The 19821-nt window shown below is 43.1% G+C and overlaps 1 protein-coding gene and 1 long non-coding RNA gene across 2 annotated transcripts; one reads left to right on the top strand and one right to left on the bottom strand.

The window, feature by feature from the left end:
• Positions 1 to 619: 619 nt before the first annotated feature.
• Positions 620 to 15679, top strand: LOC136184388 (uncharacterized). Its single transcript, XM_065971280.1, has 52 exons — positions 620 to 698; positions 1964 to 2020; positions 2191 to 2583; positions 2645 to 2695; positions 2753 to 3012; positions 3064 to 3150; positions 3212 to 3568; positions 3765 to 3838; positions 3892 to 3970; positions 4154 to 4384; positions 4570 to 4784; positions 4833 to 5325; positions 5386 to 5799; positions 5857 to 6093; positions 6144 to 6258; positions 6499 to 7023; positions 7078 to 7758; positions 7819 to 8004; positions 8066 to 8196; positions 8243 to 8305; positions 8354 to 8457; positions 8507 to 8608; positions 8666 to 8775; positions 8829 to 8913; positions 8963 to 9068; positions 9130 to 9302; positions 9362 to 9508; positions 9564 to 9693; positions 9748 to 9851; positions 9911 to 9968; positions 10025 to 10628; positions 10685 to 11335; positions 11477 to 11641; positions 11700 to 11839; positions 11895 to 11957; positions 12019 to 12122; positions 12177 to 12278; positions 12347 to 12459; positions 12522 to 12612; positions 12852 to 12960; positions 13010 to 13182; positions 13231 to 13380; positions 13437 to 13563; positions 13620 to 13723; positions 13773 to 13830; positions 13886 to 14499; positions 14567 to 14639; positions 14687 to 14749; positions 14802 to 14897; positions 14952 to 15131; positions 15192 to 15489; positions 15543 to 15679. The coding sequence occupies exons 1-52, from the start codon at positions 653 to 655 to the stop codon at positions 15677 to 15679; spliced, it is 10029 nt and encodes a 3342-aa protein (XP_065827352.1). The 5' UTR covers positions 620 to 652.
• Positions 15680 to 18863: 3184 nt separating this feature from the next.
• On the bottom strand, positions 18864 to 19732 carry LOC136184412 (uncharacterized). The gene is made up of 3 exons (XR_010669349.1): positions 19518 to 19732; positions 19377 to 19466; positions 18864 to 19322 (listed from the first exon to the last, which is right to left on the bottom strand). It is a non-coding gene; the product is annotated as an uncharacterized lncRNA (long non-coding RNA).
• Positions 19733 to 19821: the final 89 nt, after the last annotated feature.

Below are 19821 nucleotides of genomic sequence, written 5' to 3'. Positions count from 1 at the left end.
GCACAATGGGACCCGTTACATCAAATAATATGCAGTCTCCTTTTCAAACGTCTACACTGCTGCCAGGTCTCCATCATTTGAAAATTATGATAAGTAGCCAAGATGGTCTATACCACCTTAGAGCCTTCTACGAAATAACCTTTTCCTTTGCAGTCTAATTATTAGTGGCACTTTCTTCTGTCTAAGTTTAGATCTATGTACGATTAGCAAAAAGCCTGACTCTGTGCACGTACAAATTACTTTTTAGAGTATCTTCTCTGCACTCGAAAATCTTATACTCGATTAGTGCACACAAACACACAAAATACGCTAGCATGGCTTCTGCTGCACTTATAACTAATGGCTCGATCGATTTTCCTGTATGTCTTCAAAATGAAACGCTTAAGTTAATTAATTAATTACTTCTCTTACTTGATTGCCTCTGGTAACACTGTTTGCATTCTCCGCCTCCGCGGACCGCAGCTAATCCACCGCCGCATTGAGTCAATAGCCTTTAGTCCGAAAGGGGGCGGACGAGACGAAATTATAGAGACAACTGTGTTTGGGCTGCCTCACTCTAAATCTAGCCTTGGTCTGTTCAACGTCTTTCCAAACTTGCCGCGGGTCTCGTACCGTTCCGTAAAAGGCCAACCCAGCTGTCCATGCGCATGCCATGACTGGGAGTCGGAGTCACTGTATCAGCATTCTTTGCATCTTCCGTAAGTAGAACAGTAGCTGTAACTGACAACTGCTCCACGATATGCCCAAAAATCTCTCCTTCAAACTTTATTGGTTTTATTCGTTTGCCAAACTCCTACAGAAATTTCATTTTTATTGCGCTTACTGCGGACCATGCATGCTGTATTGGACGACAATAAATGCTATTAGGTTATCCTGTATGAGCTAGACAGCAAGACGGGGAGAGCAGACTAAATCATTGCCTCGACCATTGAAAGTAATTATAGCTGCATGATCTCCTAATTTGAACCACCCTCTTAGAGTCTCTTGCGCGCACGATAAGAACGGACGATAGGAGCGAGGGGGGAAACGGCGCGGGAGTCCGTCTGTTTCTCTAGCATGCAGTCACGCGCGTCCCTCGTAGTGAGGGAATCCGTAGTGTGTAAAAGCACGCTAGTGGTACCACAACAGTGTACTGTTGTGGCGGCAAAGGCCGGTGGCGAGACGGTGGCGAGTGGCGGCGTGGCAAATCTGCTGAATCAAATGCGCATGCTCGATCCAGCCCCAAGCAAACACCGCCGGGGCAATGATGTACGTAGAAAGTCGGTTCGCTGACCGTGTTGCATGCTGACGTCGACTAGAGGTATGTTATCGCCTTATCGGCAAGTTAGGGAGTTGACAGCCAGAGACCGAGTGATCCTTGAGTGAACGATGCAAATTCTATTACTCTACCTTTTCGCACGCTAGCGAATAACGCCCATTCCGCTAGCGATTTGCAAGCCCTGACAAGCTGTCCCCTGTTTTACTCGCAATACGAACCCATTATAATGGCAGAACCGGTTGTCTTGCACTGCATGTGTGGGGGGCGTAATTTATTGGGATTCGGGGGTGTTAGGCGCGAAATGTTCAACTGGCGTCTAAAAGGGCTCAAAGAACCTTTCCAGCTTGTAAAATCAGCAGGGGAGAGCGGAATGTAGTGATGATTACTTTAGTGCACATGCTTGGCACGCCCCAATGGCACACCTACTTTAGATCATGTGACGCGAAAACTATTATATAAAATAGGACGAGGATTCGGATGTGTGATGTTCGGACCCAAGCCCGTTTTGTTAGGTAACTTAGACACCCAGCTAGCCTTTTGGGGCGAGGGTTTCCATCCGAGCCACCTTCGGCGTAGGGTCTGGGGCTAGCACCCAGCACATTAGGGAGTTTGCACATTAGGGAGTTTGTTTATTAATTAATTAATTAATTAATTTGCATAGCTCTTGTAGTAATCAGTTTAAAGTCCGTAATCTTTGTTTTGCAGTTTGCTTTGGAACAACATCTTCATTTGACTGTCCAACTGACAATCCTTGCCCGACATGTAAGTTTACTAGAATTAGCCTAATCTAATTGGCACGACTTAGCTATTCATCTCTGTTTATTGTCTTCAACATTATACTTTGGTTCAATTTTGGAATTCTTTTATTTTCTACTATAGTATTTAGGTACGCGACACCCTTATTTCATTCCTTTGTCTTTTTCGTCTTACAGTAGAATCACTAGATGGTGTGATGAAGATTCCGAAAGTCCTGAATAGAGGAGTAGACACGGTAGTGGTCTCTGGGGAGGAAATCTGCGATACGGACCTTACGGAGGGGTGGTATCGCTTCATCGACGATGACGGCAATACATTTCCAATTCCTGTGCGAAAACCTGTTGGCGATGTCGATCAGTGCGTCGACGTCGGTCGCTGCGGCACCACTGCTCCTATAAGTGTTACAGACGATCCGCCAACGGTTGCCGGAGAAACGAAGAAACTCAAAGGATGCATCAACTTTATTGATTGTTGCTTCTTTTCTCAAGACGTTTGCGCTCGGTTGTGCGGCGAAGAGACCATCTACTATCTAACTGTCCCGGCAGCCTGCTCCATCGCTTATTGCTCAAGTATAGCCGTTTGAATGCACTTGAAATTATTTTATCGTTCCTCTTTAATTTATTTTGTAAGGTGCACCAAGCTGTGCTACGAATCAGGTCGTTCGAGAAGGGCAGTGTGTTGGTATGCTGACGCAACATAGGAAAGCGTTCTAGTAAAGACAATGGCTACTGCATATAGATGCTTATCCAGTATTACAGCAGAAGCCTCTTCTTACGCCCGCGTCTAGAGAAGTAGCGACAAATCACGACGAAGTCGTATTTCAATGTCAGATCTTTGGTCCCAATGAAAATGTTCATTATTTCATTGCATGGGAGAAAGACGGCGTCGAAGCGACGACGTCTGTCATTGAAGACGCAACGCTAGCTGCGGTTTCATTGCGTGATATATTTGCAATAGCACCGAATGCCCCTCTGAATTCTGTTCAAATTGGTTTTCACGTACGTTCAAATTTCTTGATTTCAATTAATACTTTCAAATTGATCTTGCAGCTTGTCTGCATTGTTAAAGCTAGATTCAAAGATCAAACTACTTTCTCTCTTGAGCTAAGAAGCTCTGCATTTTTTGCTGGATTATCAGTAAGAAGCACTAGTGCTAATTGAATAATAGCTCCAATGAATGTTGAATCATTTCATTTAGGTAGACCCTCTGACATTAATAATTAGCGAAAATGATCCGGTTGACAAATATAAAATTGTTGTCAAGCCGACTGTGCCAGTGGTTTGTGAAGGCTCCACTACTTGTCATTTAGACATCGCCATAGGGAACCGGCAATTTTTGGCCCAAGACGAAGTTCTTTCATCTGTCTGTGGAATTCGTTTCGAGAAAGATAATTGGAATACTCCTCAAACTTTTGAAATTGCTGGCGTCCGAGATCAAGTTGAAGACGGTCAACAAGATCAATTCATCGAAGTGGACAAAAGCTTCGTTCTTCCGGATCTTTTTGCAAAGAAGACACCATTCGAATGGCTTCAGCTAAGGAAAAAATCTATCAGAGTACGATTCTAACAATGTACATATCGATCAGATTATCTTTACAAAACGCACGGGAGACGCATATAAGCAACGGGTTTAGAAGAATTGCACATACCTGTACCAATCATTAACTGACGTTCTTATAATTATTCGCGCTACAACTTTAATGCTTAAGCGTTGTTCTAGCAATCTCTAATCTCTGTCTTTGCTTTTATAGGTTACCTCACGCAATGTAAGGTCTGCATATTGCCACGGAACGGGAGATCCTCATTTTACCACGTTTGACGGAGAGTAAGAGAGCAACTCCGCCTCATACATGTAATTTGCAAAACCATTTGTTTAAGTTATTATCATTATTACGGCGTTGGAGATTTTTGGCTTGTGAGAAACAAAAGTCCAGAACGAACAATGGGAGTCTTAGAGGTATGACTCCAAAAGAGTTGGCTTCAGAAGCTACTTTATTAAGAAAGAATAATTTGCTTCTTGCAATTTTGCATTAATTAACGCTTAAAGTTGCTTATTTGTTGTTTAGAACTCGGCATTGCGATCGACTTTTTCTTACATGCAGTGTTTTTCGTTCTCGGCAGTAATTCATTTTTTTCGCAGATTCAGTCAAGAATTTGGACCTGTCGTCAATCATACACCAGTGTGAGCTGTCACTGTGGTGTGGCTGTACGAGAGGGCAACGACATCGTATCAATTGATCAATGCTTTTGGCAACAACGAGACCCTGAGACAAAAATTTACAACATACCTCCAAGAATTCGAAAACACAGCGCTGGTCCATTACAAACAGGCTTTGGGGTCTACAAAAATCCTTCAGGAACACAGTTTAAGGTGAAAATACATTATACATAGCTAGTCACGGACCGAGGCCTCTCCCAGCTAACAAAGTTCGTGGGTCCGGGGCTAGTAGTAGACCGCTGCGTGTGTCCACGAGCCGCGATTCAGGTGAAAAAAATGGTTTAGTTATCACACTGCCGATACCTTTGCTCTTTCTAACAAACTTATTATTTTGTCAGATTCAACTTCCATCGGGTGCTGCGGTGAAAGTTGACGCCAGCTATTGGGGAATGAGTGTCTTCGTTCGCGTGGCAGAAGACGACGACGAGAAAACAGACGGATTTTGCGGAAACAATAACGGAGACAAGAGCGACGATATGATAGGGAGTGATGGCGTGACGTATACAAAAGATCCAGGATCGATTGCAAAAAATGCTTTCGTTGACACGTGGAGGTTCGCATTCAACTTGCGTAGTTTATAATTTTTATTTCTTGCGCACAGGGTACCAAAAGATGAAAACTTGTTTAGCTCTGATGTTGTTCAAACGATAACTGACACCGAAAACACGGACGCAGTGAACAATCCTACGACTGGGAAGTTTTGCTTGTGCACAAAACCGGACGGAACACTCACGACAGATTCTTTCACTTGTCCACTCTTCCAGCAGTCCCTTCTCATCCAACCAAAAGCTTTTGCTGGCAACCAATGGACCGAAGTTGGCCAAGATCTGCGAAGCAAGCGTGCCGTTGCCGGACCAGACGACGTACCGACCGACGAAGACGACGTCGACGACGACTACGAGTTTGTGTTTGATCCAACGGCTTCGCCACCTGTATTTCAATTTCCAACGCCGAGCAACATCACTAAAAGCGCGGCTGTAGACGAATGTAACCGTGTTTTGACAGCGTCACCCGTTGCAAAAGCGTGCATAGAAGACGGCGTTATCAATGCAATTTCCAACGATACCATTGAATCCTGCGTAGAAGACATCAAAGTTAGTTGTGCAGCAATTTTTTGCTTCTATTCAGGTCGCAGTAAAAATCTTCGCTTCTAGTTGTCCGATGACTTGTCTACTGCAAGTGCGTATTTGGAGTCGGTACTGCAGCAGTGCGAGGAAAGTTTGGCCGACGACGTGGACTACTGGAAACCCAACATAACGATTACAAATGACACGTCAGTGGACGCAAGTCAACTATTTCTTGTCCAGCCGTCTCTGCCGTCTATAATCGCGTCGTCTGTGTGTCCACGTGATTGCAGCAATCGCGGCCAATGCGTCAATTCGACGTGCATTTGTCAAGCCAACTTCACCGGTCCAGACTGTTCCATTGACTCGAACGCCGCGCCCATTCTCATTACGTTCACAAACGACGGCGTGTGCGATCGAAGATTGAAACCATGTCGTACGGCTTTTGTAGTAGGGGAGGGCTTCTTGAACAACGAAAATTTGTCTTGCATAGTAGAACGACAGGTACGCCTATGCCGAAAAGATCGTTTTTGTGTGTGTGTAATCTGCCTTCGAAATCAGGAAACAGGGGAAGAATTTCAAGTCCTCTCGCAATTTCAAAGTATTTACGAAGTGACTTGCGCATTGCCGCCTTCCAGGGTGCAGCCAGAAGAATCCGTTGAAGTTGAAACGGAGCCGGTGGATCACCTTTCAGTCCGCGTTACGGTTGACGGCAGAGTGTTCAGCGACGCACTGGCGTATTCGTCTTTTGATTCCGTGTGCTACGACTGTCCAGAAGCGGGGAGTTGCGTCAGAAAGGTGACTTCAAAAGTTGGAAGAAATATTCGCTTACGTATAATATCTCGCAGAATAATACGTGTTTGATTCGAGGCCACTGCTTCGCAGACAGGGAAGCGAATCCACTTGATTGGTGTCAGCAGTGCTTGCCTCAAGTTAATGAAACGGGTTTCAGCGAAAGAATAGGTTTGGAATAGCGCTGTTCCGCGTAGCGTCTAGCGTCGTAGCCGGACGCGATGACGATCCTTGAGTAAATTAGCGGGCTTGGTTAAACGATGGAAATTTTGGTATACAGTATTACGAAAATTTCTGCTTGGCCACGATTCCAATACGATTGTGCTGCACAAAGCCGCAGCGAACGACCTCTAAGCGCGAGGCCGTCGGCACGTTGGCCTGCAATCGATGCTTATAATAATTCTTTTATAGATAACGAAAATCCGACGATCACGTCACCTGGCACGTTGTCATTGCTACGGGGATACGAATTTCAGTTCAACTTGTCGGCGAACGATCCCGAGAATCGTTCCGTGCAGTTCGAAGTTGTCGATTTCGGCGGAAACGCTTTCGACTTTTCCAGTGATGGACTTTGGACGTGGTTTATACCGCACAATGCAAGCCGCAATGAAACTTACAACGTTTCCTTTATTGCCGTCGACGAATGCAACGGAACGAGCTCGTCATACTCTCCCGAAATTCGTCTCGTCGACTGTCCCTGTACCTCCAACGGCCGATGTGTCTTGAAAGAAGGCAGTCAGCCGGGCTCCGGTGAATTCGAGTGTCTATGCAATTTCGGTTTCAACGGCTCTCTTTGCGAAATCGATCTCAACTACTGCGTGTCTAATCCTTGTATCAACAATGGTACATGCATCTTGGATGGAAATGGATTCTACTGCAATTGCTCAGATGAATTCGAAGGCGATTTGTGCGAAATTGAGAAGCCTTCTTTGAAATGTAATAAAAATTGTTTAATCAATTTCTTTATGAAGTCTCTAATTATTTTTGTAGGGAATGACTGCAGCATGTACGGATGCAACAAGCCAAGTGTACCATCCTCCTGCCTTGAATCTCGTTGGCTATACAACTTTGCAGAACAATCGTTGACAGTCGAAGTCAAACGACCGATCATTGGAAACGAATCTCATTGGATAGGCTTTGGTTTAAGTGCCAATACGTCAGACAGAGCGTTGGTTGACTGGTCAATCGTCTACTTTGATCTGTCTGATGGGTCTCTTCACGTACGAGACGAAGTCTCGTCAATCGATAGGACATCGACAGTTTATTTGAATCATTCGAAAGTTTTCAAGGCAGAAGGGTGGATTACTAACGGCACAATGCACGTGGTGATAACACGCAACCTCAGCAGTTCGAACTTGCAGGACGTTGAGAATTTTCTCGTTGAAGACGCATTCTTCGTCTTCTCTAGTGGCCTACACAATGCAAGCAGCTCAGACTTTCACTTCAGTTACCAGTTCTCGTCGCCAACGATAATCGACTTCCAGACGCGTTGCCTCGGATGCTCGGATTTGGAAAGTATAGTCAATTCTCATCCGATTGAATACAGTGACAATTTTCTATCCGACGGAGTGATTGCCACGTACTCTTGCAACGGTACTCACTTGTTGTTAGGCAATCAATCGAGGCAATGCGTGGGTGGAATTTGGACAGGAGCTGAGCCTCAATGCCTTAGTAAGTGACTAGTCGGTGTCTGCAGCGTCGACGAATTATAATTATGTTCTTTTTGTCCAGAACCGTGCGAAGATCCTGTGGTGCCGGCAAACGGTTTTGCAAACATTGCGTTTGTCCAAGGGTCTGACCTAATTTTGGGTAGCAACGTTACCTTTCGTTGTGAGGATGGGCTTGCGGTTTGTGGGAAAAATCGGCTGATCTGTCAAGCCGATGGCGAATGGGATTATCCATATCCAGACTGCAAACGTAAGATCCTGAGATAGTTCATTATTAGGTTTGATTGCATTTCCTTTTTACTTACGATTAGTGTTTTGCAACGTGCAAAACATTACTGTGGATAGTGATATGCCAATTGACCTTCAGTATACGACAGCAGGATCGGTACTCTGGCTATTTCCACAGTCAATCGTATTGGACACAAGAAAACTTGGAGACGAGGTGGAGAAAATTGTTTTTTTCTAATTTTTTGACCGTTTCTGTTTAGGGTTGGAAAAGTGTTATCGTTTGCTTGAAGGGAATAAGAAACTCCAGCTCTAGTGATGAAGAGGTATAGTTGACACAGAATAGCTTAAGGCTCTGATGCGTATTGATATAGATTGTGCATGATAAACAACTTGCCATCAATTCATCCCGAGTCAGTGAAGCGGATTTTTCACTCAGCGGACTTGCAAATTCTTCGTCGGTTTCGTTTCAGTTTGAGTAAGAAAAGTACGATATTTAGAGTACTTCTTTATATTGATTCTTGCAGTCGAGTAATATATACCTTCAATCGATACGGCAAGCTCAACATCTCGGCTTTTCTTTTTACTCTTGCTTACAAAGATACCAGTCCAACTGACTATCTTGAAAGGTGAGCAAGACATAGATGACGGTGCACCTGTATTTCACTTCTTCTTTTTTTGAGAAGAAATTTGACTGTTTTTGCTGTTGACATCTACGACCGAAAATCATCAAAAGTACACATTACTGTACAGCATTCTGCAATAAACGACAACAGTCCAGTGCTAACTCCCAATCGTAAGAAAGACGCTACAACGAATTTTCTCCTGTAATGTTTTCAAAATGGCTAGACCAAGCGATCAATTTTACGGAAGGCGAAGGCCCAATAACTCTGTTTCAAAAGCCTCTTGACATTTTTGACGCCGATCACGAGACGTAAACGGCAACTAAAAGAGTTTGGAATTTTAGTTTATTTGCTCATCAGTCTAGAGTTTCCAAACGGATTTTGCAGTTTGACTGCAGTCGACGATTCTTCGTATTTACCGGAAAGAGACATTCTGCGCGCTGATTGTCCTTATTTCACGACAAACGTAATGTTGACATGTACCCTAATTAAATAATACAATTCTGATTTTCACCCAACTTCTTTAGTATTATACTGTCAATGGAACCTTGACAATAACTGGCTCTAATAATAGCCAAGCGTATGAGCAATGTTTTAATACGATTCAATATGATTTCCTTGGAGAAGTTTTCTCCCTAATTCGGCGAGACGTTCAGTGTTCTCTTTCTGACGGAATACACATTGGAATTACAACCATCAGGTAGAATCTAATACTTAGATTTTAGAGCAGTACAATATAATTGTGCTACGTTTATGTAGAATCAATCTCTTCAATGTAAACGACCCTCCATCTTTGACAATTGATGGAAATGCAACAGAAATATCCAAGACCTATGTTCAGTACGGTGATCCGGTGGCAGTATTTGAGTCTCTTGTAATATCAGATGAAGACAGTTTTATTCAAAAGTAAGAGACGCAGTTCACGTTATTTCTCGTTATTGACGCTATACGTTATTAATAGAGCTCGTGTAAAAGCGCTGGGGCTGCACAGGAGCGCACAACAAAATGAGAGGAACGATAGCGTCATTTTTTCTACCCAATCATCTAACCTAGAAATCATCATGACCGAAAGCGATGGAGAGCTAGAATGGGTAAGACGATTTCACGCGTATGCAATTTCAGTGTAAATTTATTTGAAATAAAAGAATGTGACTGGAAACGCAACTAAAGAAGAATATCAAGCTTTCGTCCGTGGTCTACTGTTTCAAAGCAGCAATGAACAGCCTTTCAGACTTACGTCTGACAACAGGTAGTAGTTTAATAAGGGATACATGATCTACTACCTTGTTCAACTGTCTTTTACATAAGGTTGTTTGCACTTCAAGTTTTCGACAACGAATTAGCTTCGAACGTCATTCAAACAACGGTTTGGATTTTGTCTTTGGTCAGATGTATCGGTGTAAAACACGTATTTGTTTGTAGATTATTGTCATTCCTGTTAATGATGCTCCTATTCTTCAGTTCAACCCCGAAGCTGATCCTTATGCTTTACCTATTTCTGAATCATTGGTGTCTTTTGCAACGTTTCGAAAAGGCTTACCACTCTTGGTGTTTCCAAATACGACTACATTAGAAGATGTTGATAGCAGCAATTTAAACCAGTTTACCTGTCTTCTTCGAAATGCAACAGATGGCGTTCTCGAAATCATCGGAGTAAACGAGACGCTCACAACTCTTTACGACCTCAGCGTTGACATCAACCGCACTGAGTCAGACACTGTTTCTTTAATAATCGGTGGTTTGGCATCAGTCAGAAATTATAAGTCCGCCGTTATGTCTATATACTACTTTCACAACGATCAGAGCCTTCTGACACCCGGTAATCGTGTGATCGAATGCGCAGCAACGGATGATGAAAACGCCACTTCAGCCATTGCACAAGTTATTATTGGCTTTAATTATTGTGCCATGGATCCATGTGTTCATGGAGATTGCACTTCAAACAAACGTGGGTTTGTGTGCAGTTGTTTCAACGGATACCATGGCGAGTTGTGCAACATAAGCCAAACTATTGCCAATACTACATGTATTTAGAAAGTTTTAGACGGTGGTAAAATATTCACTATTGTTATTTGCATTTAGGGCGTAGCTGCGATATGGAAGGAAGCGAGGCTGGTAGCTATTCCGTTACTATGACAGCAAGATGGTCGTACAATCCGAACAAATCTGTGCTAACCACAGAAATAAAAAGAAGTGCTGGAGACTTCTGGATAGGCATTGGACTCAGCGTAAACGGGGCGATGTGCAATTCTGATATCGTCACAGCCTTCTTCAGTTTGAGAGACGGATCTCTACAAGTTCAGAAACGCAAAGCGTCATTTTATGGAGAACCGATGATAATTGCAAACGACACGACGATTCTCGATTCCAATGCTACTACAGTAAACGGCGAAATGATATTTATAATTCGACAAAATATCGACTACGTCGCAAACGGAAGCATTCATATCATTCTTGCCACTGGAAAACTCGTTGATAATAACGTTAGTCATGGAGAAATATTCTATCACGTAAATAGCCGCTGGAGTTCACCGTCTCCCGTCAATTTCAATGACTGTCTTGGATGTTCTTTGTTGGAGAAGCCACACGGTTTTTATGCTATAAAATACAGTGACACTATTCATTACAGAGGTACAACTGCTACCCATCTCTGTTATGAAAATGGTGTTTTTGTGGGCGAAAAGTGGCGCGAGTGCACTGATAGCGCTATTTGGACAGGAAGCAATCTAACATGTGAGTACTCATTTGCGTAAAATATTCTATTCAGAGCTATTGGTAGTTTATAAGTTCTTGGTCGTGCAACTATGTGTAAAGTAGCACTTTAGTTTACGGTCATTTATTTCTCCAAATGGTAATTTTGCTTTAATTTATTAGGCATTTGTCCGTTGCCTGATGCATCATTTATGGGCAACGTCAGCGTCAGAACTTCAGGAATCAAATCCATTTTCGGTTGCAAGAAAAATCTAACTGCGTGCGGAGAGACAGAGCTTACTTGCTTAGAGGGAGGATTATGGGATTTGCCCTTTCCTCGGTGCAGGCGTAAGCGTTGCATAAAATAAAGAGAGGAACGCTGGAGAGTTTATTTTCTTTTTATTAGTGTTTTGTTCAGTCCAAGTTCTTCACTTCGGTTCACCCAATTTTCTGCAAGATATCACATTGCAATATTCCGCTCCAAATACAATTCTATGGCTGATACCCAATCCGCACAAATTCGTTAGTGGAGATTTAGGAAATAACGTAATCCTAAAGAATTTCATTTTTGTATATCTTAATTGATTAGGGTTGAATTTAGGGCTGGGAATCTGTGCAAGTGACGCTTTCGGGTGTTGTAAACATCCATTCGGACATCGAAACCGTACATTATCGTTGTAGCTCTTCTTCTTTCTTACAACTGACGATTGTTTGCATTTCATTAGATAATCGAGGCGAGAAGTGCAGCTCTAAATTTAGGAAGGGTTTCGGAACAGGAGCTCTTTTCTAATGGCAGGCCATCTAATAACGTTGCTCCATTGGGAGATGAGTATAGACCGCGCTGTCCTATGTCTATATTACGGTAAACACGATTTCTTTGCAGCACTCTGGTCTACACGTTCTCTCGAACCGAAAATCTTGATTTGAATGTTTTTCTTTCAGCACTTGCGTATGTTCATCAAAATCCTTCGGACTACTTAATTAGGTGCGTCACTACACCTGTTACGTAGTGTATGTTGCACACACGCTGATGCTTCTTTATTCAAATTTTAGAAATGTGTCGCTGATTGTGACCGACGTATACAAAGAGACGTCGCCTGCAATTTCTGTAGCTATTCAGCATATTGGACAAAACGAAAATGCGCCAATTATTTTCAACACCAGAGGTCGCCTAATTGAATTAGATATCAAGAAAGTGTGCGTAATAAATCAAACGTTGTTTTTGTAGACATACCTTTGCAATTTTCAGAAGGGGATCATCACAGTGTAAACGTGTTTCAGTACAACTTGACAATTTCCGATGCCGACAATGTTTTATTGTAAGTAAGTTGCTTCATATCCAATTACAGTATCTGCTGTACCGAGGCATGCGTGTAATCCAAGGTAAATTTTTCATAAAGTCTCAGCCATGTATGCGGTGGTGCCTCTGCAGAACTTAGTCTCTTGTTTAGATTTTTTTTCGTTTTTATATGAAAGAGTCTTCTTAGTCCTTACCTTCCGCTACCTACTCTACGTACGTTACATGCATGTAAACTCTACTAATAATCTTTGTTTGTAGCCACAAACTTGAGTTTGCCCACTGCGTGATAGTATCTGCTCCAAGCAGCAGTTTTGATGCAAATAAGGAGTATATTTTTGCCAATAACTGCAGAGCATTGAACATCTCGGTATGCATCACTTCGCTCTAATAATAACTAAGTACTTTTTGATATGTAGCGCAAGAATGACACTGGTGATTTGTGGATAAGAGGAAAAGCAGCTCCAGAAGATTATGCAGATTGCCTAAATTCGCTCTACTATTTTCACGGGGGAGAAATTTTCCCTTCTCTATACCGCAGAATCAGCTGTACCGTTTCAGATGGAATTCACGAAGCGTCAACTTCAGTCAAGTATTCATTAGATGCACTCTAAGAGTATTCTCCTTTCATGTCAAACAGGGTCGATCTTGTGAACATCAATGATCGTCCATCGCTAATGTTTCCGCATGAGACGAACACTTCTATCATCCAATACCGTCAATATGAACCACCGGTCAAAGTTTTCGAGGGCGGTCGCATCTTGGATCCGGACAGCGATTTCCTTACTATGTAAGCTAGATAAGTCAGATAAATCGCATATAGCTATAGATGATTGTTTATTTCAGGGCTTTAATACAAATTATTGTTTCTGATGATCAAAACGTTGACTTATCCGGAGAAATAATTTTGCCAATTTCTAACGTTGGTCAGGTTGACGTTGACCTTGAGCAAACACAGAACGCACTTATGATCGTAAGTTTCTTTCAAAGAAGAATACTTTAAATTAATTAGTTTTATTACTTCTTCAGAATGTTACAGGCAACGCTAGTGCATCATTCTATGAATCGTACCTGGATGGTATTCAATTCTATAACCCTGAGACAAAGCCATTCAATTTATCGTCAGCGAGCAGGTTCGATTTTAGAAAGTTTTGCTAAAGTTTCTATAAACTCATTCGACAGAGTGTTCACTGTCAAAGTGTTCGACGGTGAAATGTGGTCGAACAGTCTCACCTCAACCGTAAGTCATCCTAATACTGTGCACATGGGTAGTTAACATTGTCACGTCACTTTAGGTTGACGTTATACCGATCAACGACGCTCCAACTCTGCGTTTCTTTCCAGAAAATTTCTCAGGCTCTAATCAAATTGTTTTTGCCGAGGATAGTCATCCCAAATTTATTGCTCCCAACACGACAACATTGATTGATGTTGACAGCACAAAAATGAGTAGACTTCAATGCCATATGGATGGCGCATTGGACGGCAGTTTTGAGGGTTTACGCATAGACTCTGGTCTTGCCCAAGAAGACAATGTCTCGTACGAAATATCTCAGAGAAATGCAGAAACGTTTGTCGTGCTTGCAAACGGACTGGCCGAAACCGATTACTATTTGAACATAATACGTTCTGTCGAGTACTTGAACAATAAGGAGGAGGTCACTGCTGGAGATCGTCGATTTTGCTGCAACGTTACCGACAGTGGAGGAGAGACATCTGAAACAGCAATGATAATTATAGTTGTTAAAAATGTGAACGACGGAATTGACGTCAACTTGGACGCAAGCAGTTTATCGATAACGTTTCGTGAAGGACAGCTTCGTGGAGCATACGTTATTCCGGACCCTCATCGGCTTTCGGTCTCGGATAATGAAAATCATAGGCTGAGAAAAGTATCATTTGAACTGATGTAATATTTGTGACCTAGAGTAGAAATGGCATTACTGTAAATGCTAATTGTAACTTTCGTTGTGCAGAACTATTCCTTCCGGTTACGTTGATGAAGGCGAATTTATATTTATTGTTCAAAACGTTCCAGCCAATCTCAAAGTAAGTGTAAAAGGAAAAAATGATATCTCGGCTAAACAATTGTGTAGATGACATTTGAAAACACTGAAGTATCGAAGAAGCTAATATTCGAAGGAAATGCATCAATTGCTGTAAAGCTCCGTCGGAGACTATGTAGTGAAACATTATGCGGTCATTTTTTAGGTTCTTACGGAAATGGCAATGAAAGTTCTTTATTTTAGCCAAGAAGACGAACCCACTCTCTTTCTTCCCAACTCAAACTATCCCATCAAGCGCTATGTAATTTGCTCACCGAGTGCAGAGTATTCTGTTCTGAGTTTGAGGCGTAAATAGGTTGTGATTCGATTTTATGACACGGGAACGCCTTCTGCGACAACAGAACTGAGAGTGAAAATCAATCTAAGATCAACTAACGATCACGCACCTGAAATAGTTGTGAAGCCGGAGGGAAATCAGTGCGTTACAACCAAGCTGAGAACACGGCGATCGGCAGAAAAATATTCCGAGTACAAGGTACAAACAACACGATAAAAGATCGCGTTTTGTTACTGATCATTGGCATTACCGTAATAGATGATTTCTAAGCAGTTGGAAGTTGCAGATGTTCATACCGGAAATGGGCGTCTTGGCCAGCATGGATCTTATATTTGCATTCGATTTTCAGATAAGACCAACTTACCACCGGTGGCTCGAGAAAAGGAATTGGCCAAAATTCTTCATTTTACTCCGTCGATCGTGAATGAGTTGCCCCACTTTGGTTTGTGGCAGTCTAACGACACGCTGACTATTGTATTTCCTGCCGGCGCACGCAAAAATTCGATGGTTCCGCTTCTCGAAGCTGGCTTTAGCTTTTATGGTCAGCTAAGGAACGGTAATGTGCTCTGCTTGTACAATGAAGTACGCGTTCTAACGAAACACATATAGGGCTGTGTGTTCCTGAAATAGATTGCGTTGCTAACGTTTGCTCTTCTGGTGGCAATTCGTGTCCTGTCACAGGAGAGTACACTGTTGAACCAATCACGAAGTTGAAAGAGGGGGGTTCAGCACCGGATAGAGTTTAGCTAATTAGCTTTGCAGAAACTACTGCTATTTGTACTGTATCGTTGGTGTTCTAGAAATCTTGTCTGCTTTTTTGTTTGTATGTCTCAAACACTTCTTTGTTTTTAGGGCTGTATGTTGTCCGTTCGTTTCTGCATGTGCTGAAGACCCCGCCCACGCTCTTACAAAAAAATGCACGCGCATGCTCGCAGTCTTTCGCTAAACCTGCTCTTCTTTTGGGCAGCCTGGAGCCCTCTCCGAATCTCTTTACTACTCAACGAGGCATTGAAATCTTTCCCGGCGAAGTTCTGCTTCATTTGGATCGCTCTTTTTTCAAATTATCAAGCATTTGCTGAGTCCAGCGGCGCGAACACGCTGTCATCGAAGCAACGAACGCTAGTAGGAAGTTTTGTCTTTGTCAAGCCGGTTTTTTTTCCAAAGCGCATGTTCAGAAGGCAAATCAAATCGGTTATAGCAGCCAGGCCAGGGCATGACATGTCACAAATCTAAACTATTTGGTACCCAAATTTAAACACGTGATCCCAGTTCTTTTCACGTGAGCACTAGGCTTTCCAGAAGGTGCGGTACTGCCGTACAAACGCTATCTCTACAGTAGGCAAACTAAGCATGAGGCTCTTCTTTGCGTTTGCTTGCCTACTGTTTCTTGGTGTGAAAGCACTCAAGGTAATGGCAGAGAAGTACTCTCAAGCTAATTCAAATTGCGTCATTTGCAATTTAGCCGTTGAGCGTTCACGAACCGGAGGGTTGTGACACGCGTAAGTGCTGTAGCGATTTCTGCAGAGGTGACGACGCTTTTACTTGATTCTCCCTATGATAGCTTCCACTGCGAATTTGGTTCTCAATTCTGTCTCTTGAACGAATGGGGACAACCGTTCTGTGCCTTTGAAAGTAGGAAAAGTTCTGCGTTGTGAAACCTTTATTTAGCGTGTTCGTTCTTACATCAGGAAGCGTTTACACTTGTACGTGGGCACGCATCAGAGGAAGATTTGAGTACTCTTGCCGCTGTAAACTAGCTGTGGAGTGCAACGCGGATGAAGACAGACCTGTGTGCGGAACTGACGGCTGCACCTATCCCAATCCTTGCCTTGTGCTTAAACATGTTTGCAAGACAGGTAAGTTTGTCAGAATGCGCTACAGTGGACCTTGCAGCGTGAATCCTGACCACTGCCCATGCATTCAGTCTCCACAAAGCGATGTCACCCGACGGTGTACCTGAATTTTTGTGCCTTAAAGAAGCTGGCATTGCACGCTCCAACGTTGCTAAAATGCAATTGTTCACCACCTACAAACGACGCGAGCTAGGAGACGAGCGAAAAGCTTCAGGTTTACGTCAACGACATAAATCCGGCCATCATCGCAAAGAACATTCTCATGCTTCAATTGACCGCTCAAACACCTCTTTGTAAGAGTGACAAAGAACTTAACGAGCACGTCGACCTGTTTCTCAGCTTATGGGCGGATCTCGCTCTAAACGAAGGACAAACGGAAAATCCTTGACGTCATGCTGACTCAGCATTTGGCGAAGTTTACCGGATCGGGGAAGGGGTGTTTCACCGTTCCGAAGCAGCATCACCTTTGGGAAATAAAAAGCCTGGGCTGTATGGCTCTCCACGACCGAATCTCTTTCCTCAGTAGAAGAATTCAGAAAGACGAAGATGGTACCGTGGCATACGGTTGTGGACGAATCGGAGACCTGGAATTTACGTACGTCACTGAGGGCGTCATGCAATGGAACTAACTCCAAATCCACGACTGAAGGAAGATCTTCGAAACGGAACAATGCTTCGCCCCGGCAACCGACGCTGCCTAAATACAACCATGCGTGATCCCCAATCGAAACAGCTGCCTCAAATGACGTCCAATCCGTTCATTACCTATCACAATGCGTCCGAAGCGGACGACTTCCGAAGCGGACGACTATCATCCAGCGGAAACCCATTCGTTAGCGGAGCTCTTCACAAAACTGTAAAGAGACTTTTAGTGAGGTTTGCTACAGAGGTATTACATCATCGCGTCTCAATTTACTATTGGCGACTGTCTGCAATGCCTTCTTGGCAACTCGGCTTGAAAGCAATGTTCGATTCCATGCCATAGACACGTCACACAGGCATGGCAGCGCTACTCGTCCTGGCGGCTCTTCGTATCAACAGGCAGAAACGTAATAGCACGATCTGGACAGAGACTGTCAAGAGTCCACAAGTGTACGACAGCGTCAGTGATATTCTAGATAATTCACTGTGGATTCCGTATTCAATTCTTCCTACAGTACTTCAACTTAATTAAGTGCACGCTACTTTTTTGAAAGCTGCCTTGACTTCAAAACAGAACTGGGAAGACTCCACAAAAAAAGGTTTACCTAACGGGAATTAAGTTTAAGTGGACGCCTGCCAATTGCGGGACGACATACCCGTGCAAAGTGGACTTACTGCTGGACAGCTCTTCCTGCGTGTTCAGACAAATAATTGATAATATGTTAGAAACGCTGTGCACAGCGTACGTTCAAGCATTTCCCAATTTCCACTTTGATGAAGGATTTTATCCTCATTCTGGCTTGTGTACAATACCAGCCATGATGACAATATTGCTATGTGCTACTAGGCAGATGAAAAACCCGCAGAATCTTCTCAATTATCTATACAAAAAAAGTGACATCAAATTCGCGATTGCAAGTGATGAGTTTCGACGTCCAAAACATTGCCAATCAAATGTATCCTGTTGAAATGCAACCAAACGAACCACTACATCCGATCTTTGCTAAAGGTGCACAACAGAAGTCGTCCCTCTTCTTCACCCCTCTTCAGCAAAGACAACAGTCACTACCCTGTCCAGTGACAGGTGGCGTCCTTATTCACGGCCTCGTAGAAAGCGAACAGCGAGCCATGTTTGCCCCCGATTTCAACGCTAAAACATGGATCACTAAAAACTGGCAAAGAGTGCAGTTTATTGACAGTTACACCATTTCTCTGTTTCCCGTTGTGGAATAAGAAGTTCGACTTCCCAATGAATTGGTCTACCCAAAGACTGCCTGCAGCATCATAGTTATTGATTTGATTACTGGTTGGCTAGCCTTTGAACCCGTCGACGTGTCCAAATTCAAAATACGGCAGCTAAAAGAAAAGAAGAGCATTATTCTCAATATTTTGACAACGAACGAGAACCTACCAAAAACGAGCTTCAAACCTGCAAAAGGACGATCTAGCAAACGCAGGTTCACGAAACAAAATCACACTTTTTGATTTTCGTATCAACAACGCTAGCAATATTAGATAAAGTGAAAGTACGCCTGAAACCCGGAGGACCTTTGTGAGTTGACGCTTACTCTCAATAACACTTCACTGCGAATCACTCTACCATATCACTGTCACGAGCAGCATGATATTATTTACAAGTCAGAAATAAGTGACAGGACAATTCGCCTGACAGTTACTAAGCCGAAGAACGCCCTGAAGACAAGCAAACCAACAATTGCTTAATTTGGACACCTTACGCAAGTAGCCAAGCAAACCATTCAGTGCAAATCAGGCCATGTTTACAATCATGGAGTTATCTCAGCAACAGGCCGGCAGCTACGCCATGGGACACAGTTGCTGCTACGACGTCAGGCTCACCATCGCGGAGATGTTTTCCGCTTTTACAGACAAAACTCTGGCAAATAGAGACATTTTCAAAATACGAAGAGATGGATACAAACCCTTTCACCTTATCAGCTCTCTGGATAAAGGCATTATTGGTCACTCGTCCCGTCTTCTCGCTAGCCCAAGAGGAATACCAATAATTGAATTTTGGTACCTATGGAGTGATGGGGATGCTACGCCAGACGTAGACCATTTTCTATCGTACCTCACGAGCAGCACAGACGTGTTATGCAATAACATCAGAGGCATAAACGAGGAAGTCGATTTTCTCAGACAACAGCTGAAGAAAAAATGCTGAGAGAATAGTCAATACTGCTCCTAAAAAGGTGCAAAGAGTTTTCCTCAAAAGAAGTTTCTTTATCCCTCTTTACCCTAAGGAACACAAACTCAGACAAACTACAAGAAAGCGGTATCCCATCGCCAAGTTCTGCAGGTACAAAGAAATGTTTCTCGTGCTCAACTACAGAAAATCTTAAAGCCTGTGGTCGATGCAAAACCAGGCGTTTTGC

This window comes from Oscarella lobularis, chromosome 3 (assembly GCF_947507565.1).
Source record: "Oscarella lobularis chromosome 3, ooOscLobu1.1, whole genome shotgun sequence".
NCBI classification, from domain to species: domain Eukaryota; kingdom Metazoa; phylum Porifera; class Homoscleromorpha; order Homosclerophorida; family Oscarellidae; genus Oscarella; species Oscarella lobularis.
The sequence above is the reverse complement of the archived record's forward strand: the minus strand, read 5'-3'. Positions and strand labels throughout refer to the sequence as shown.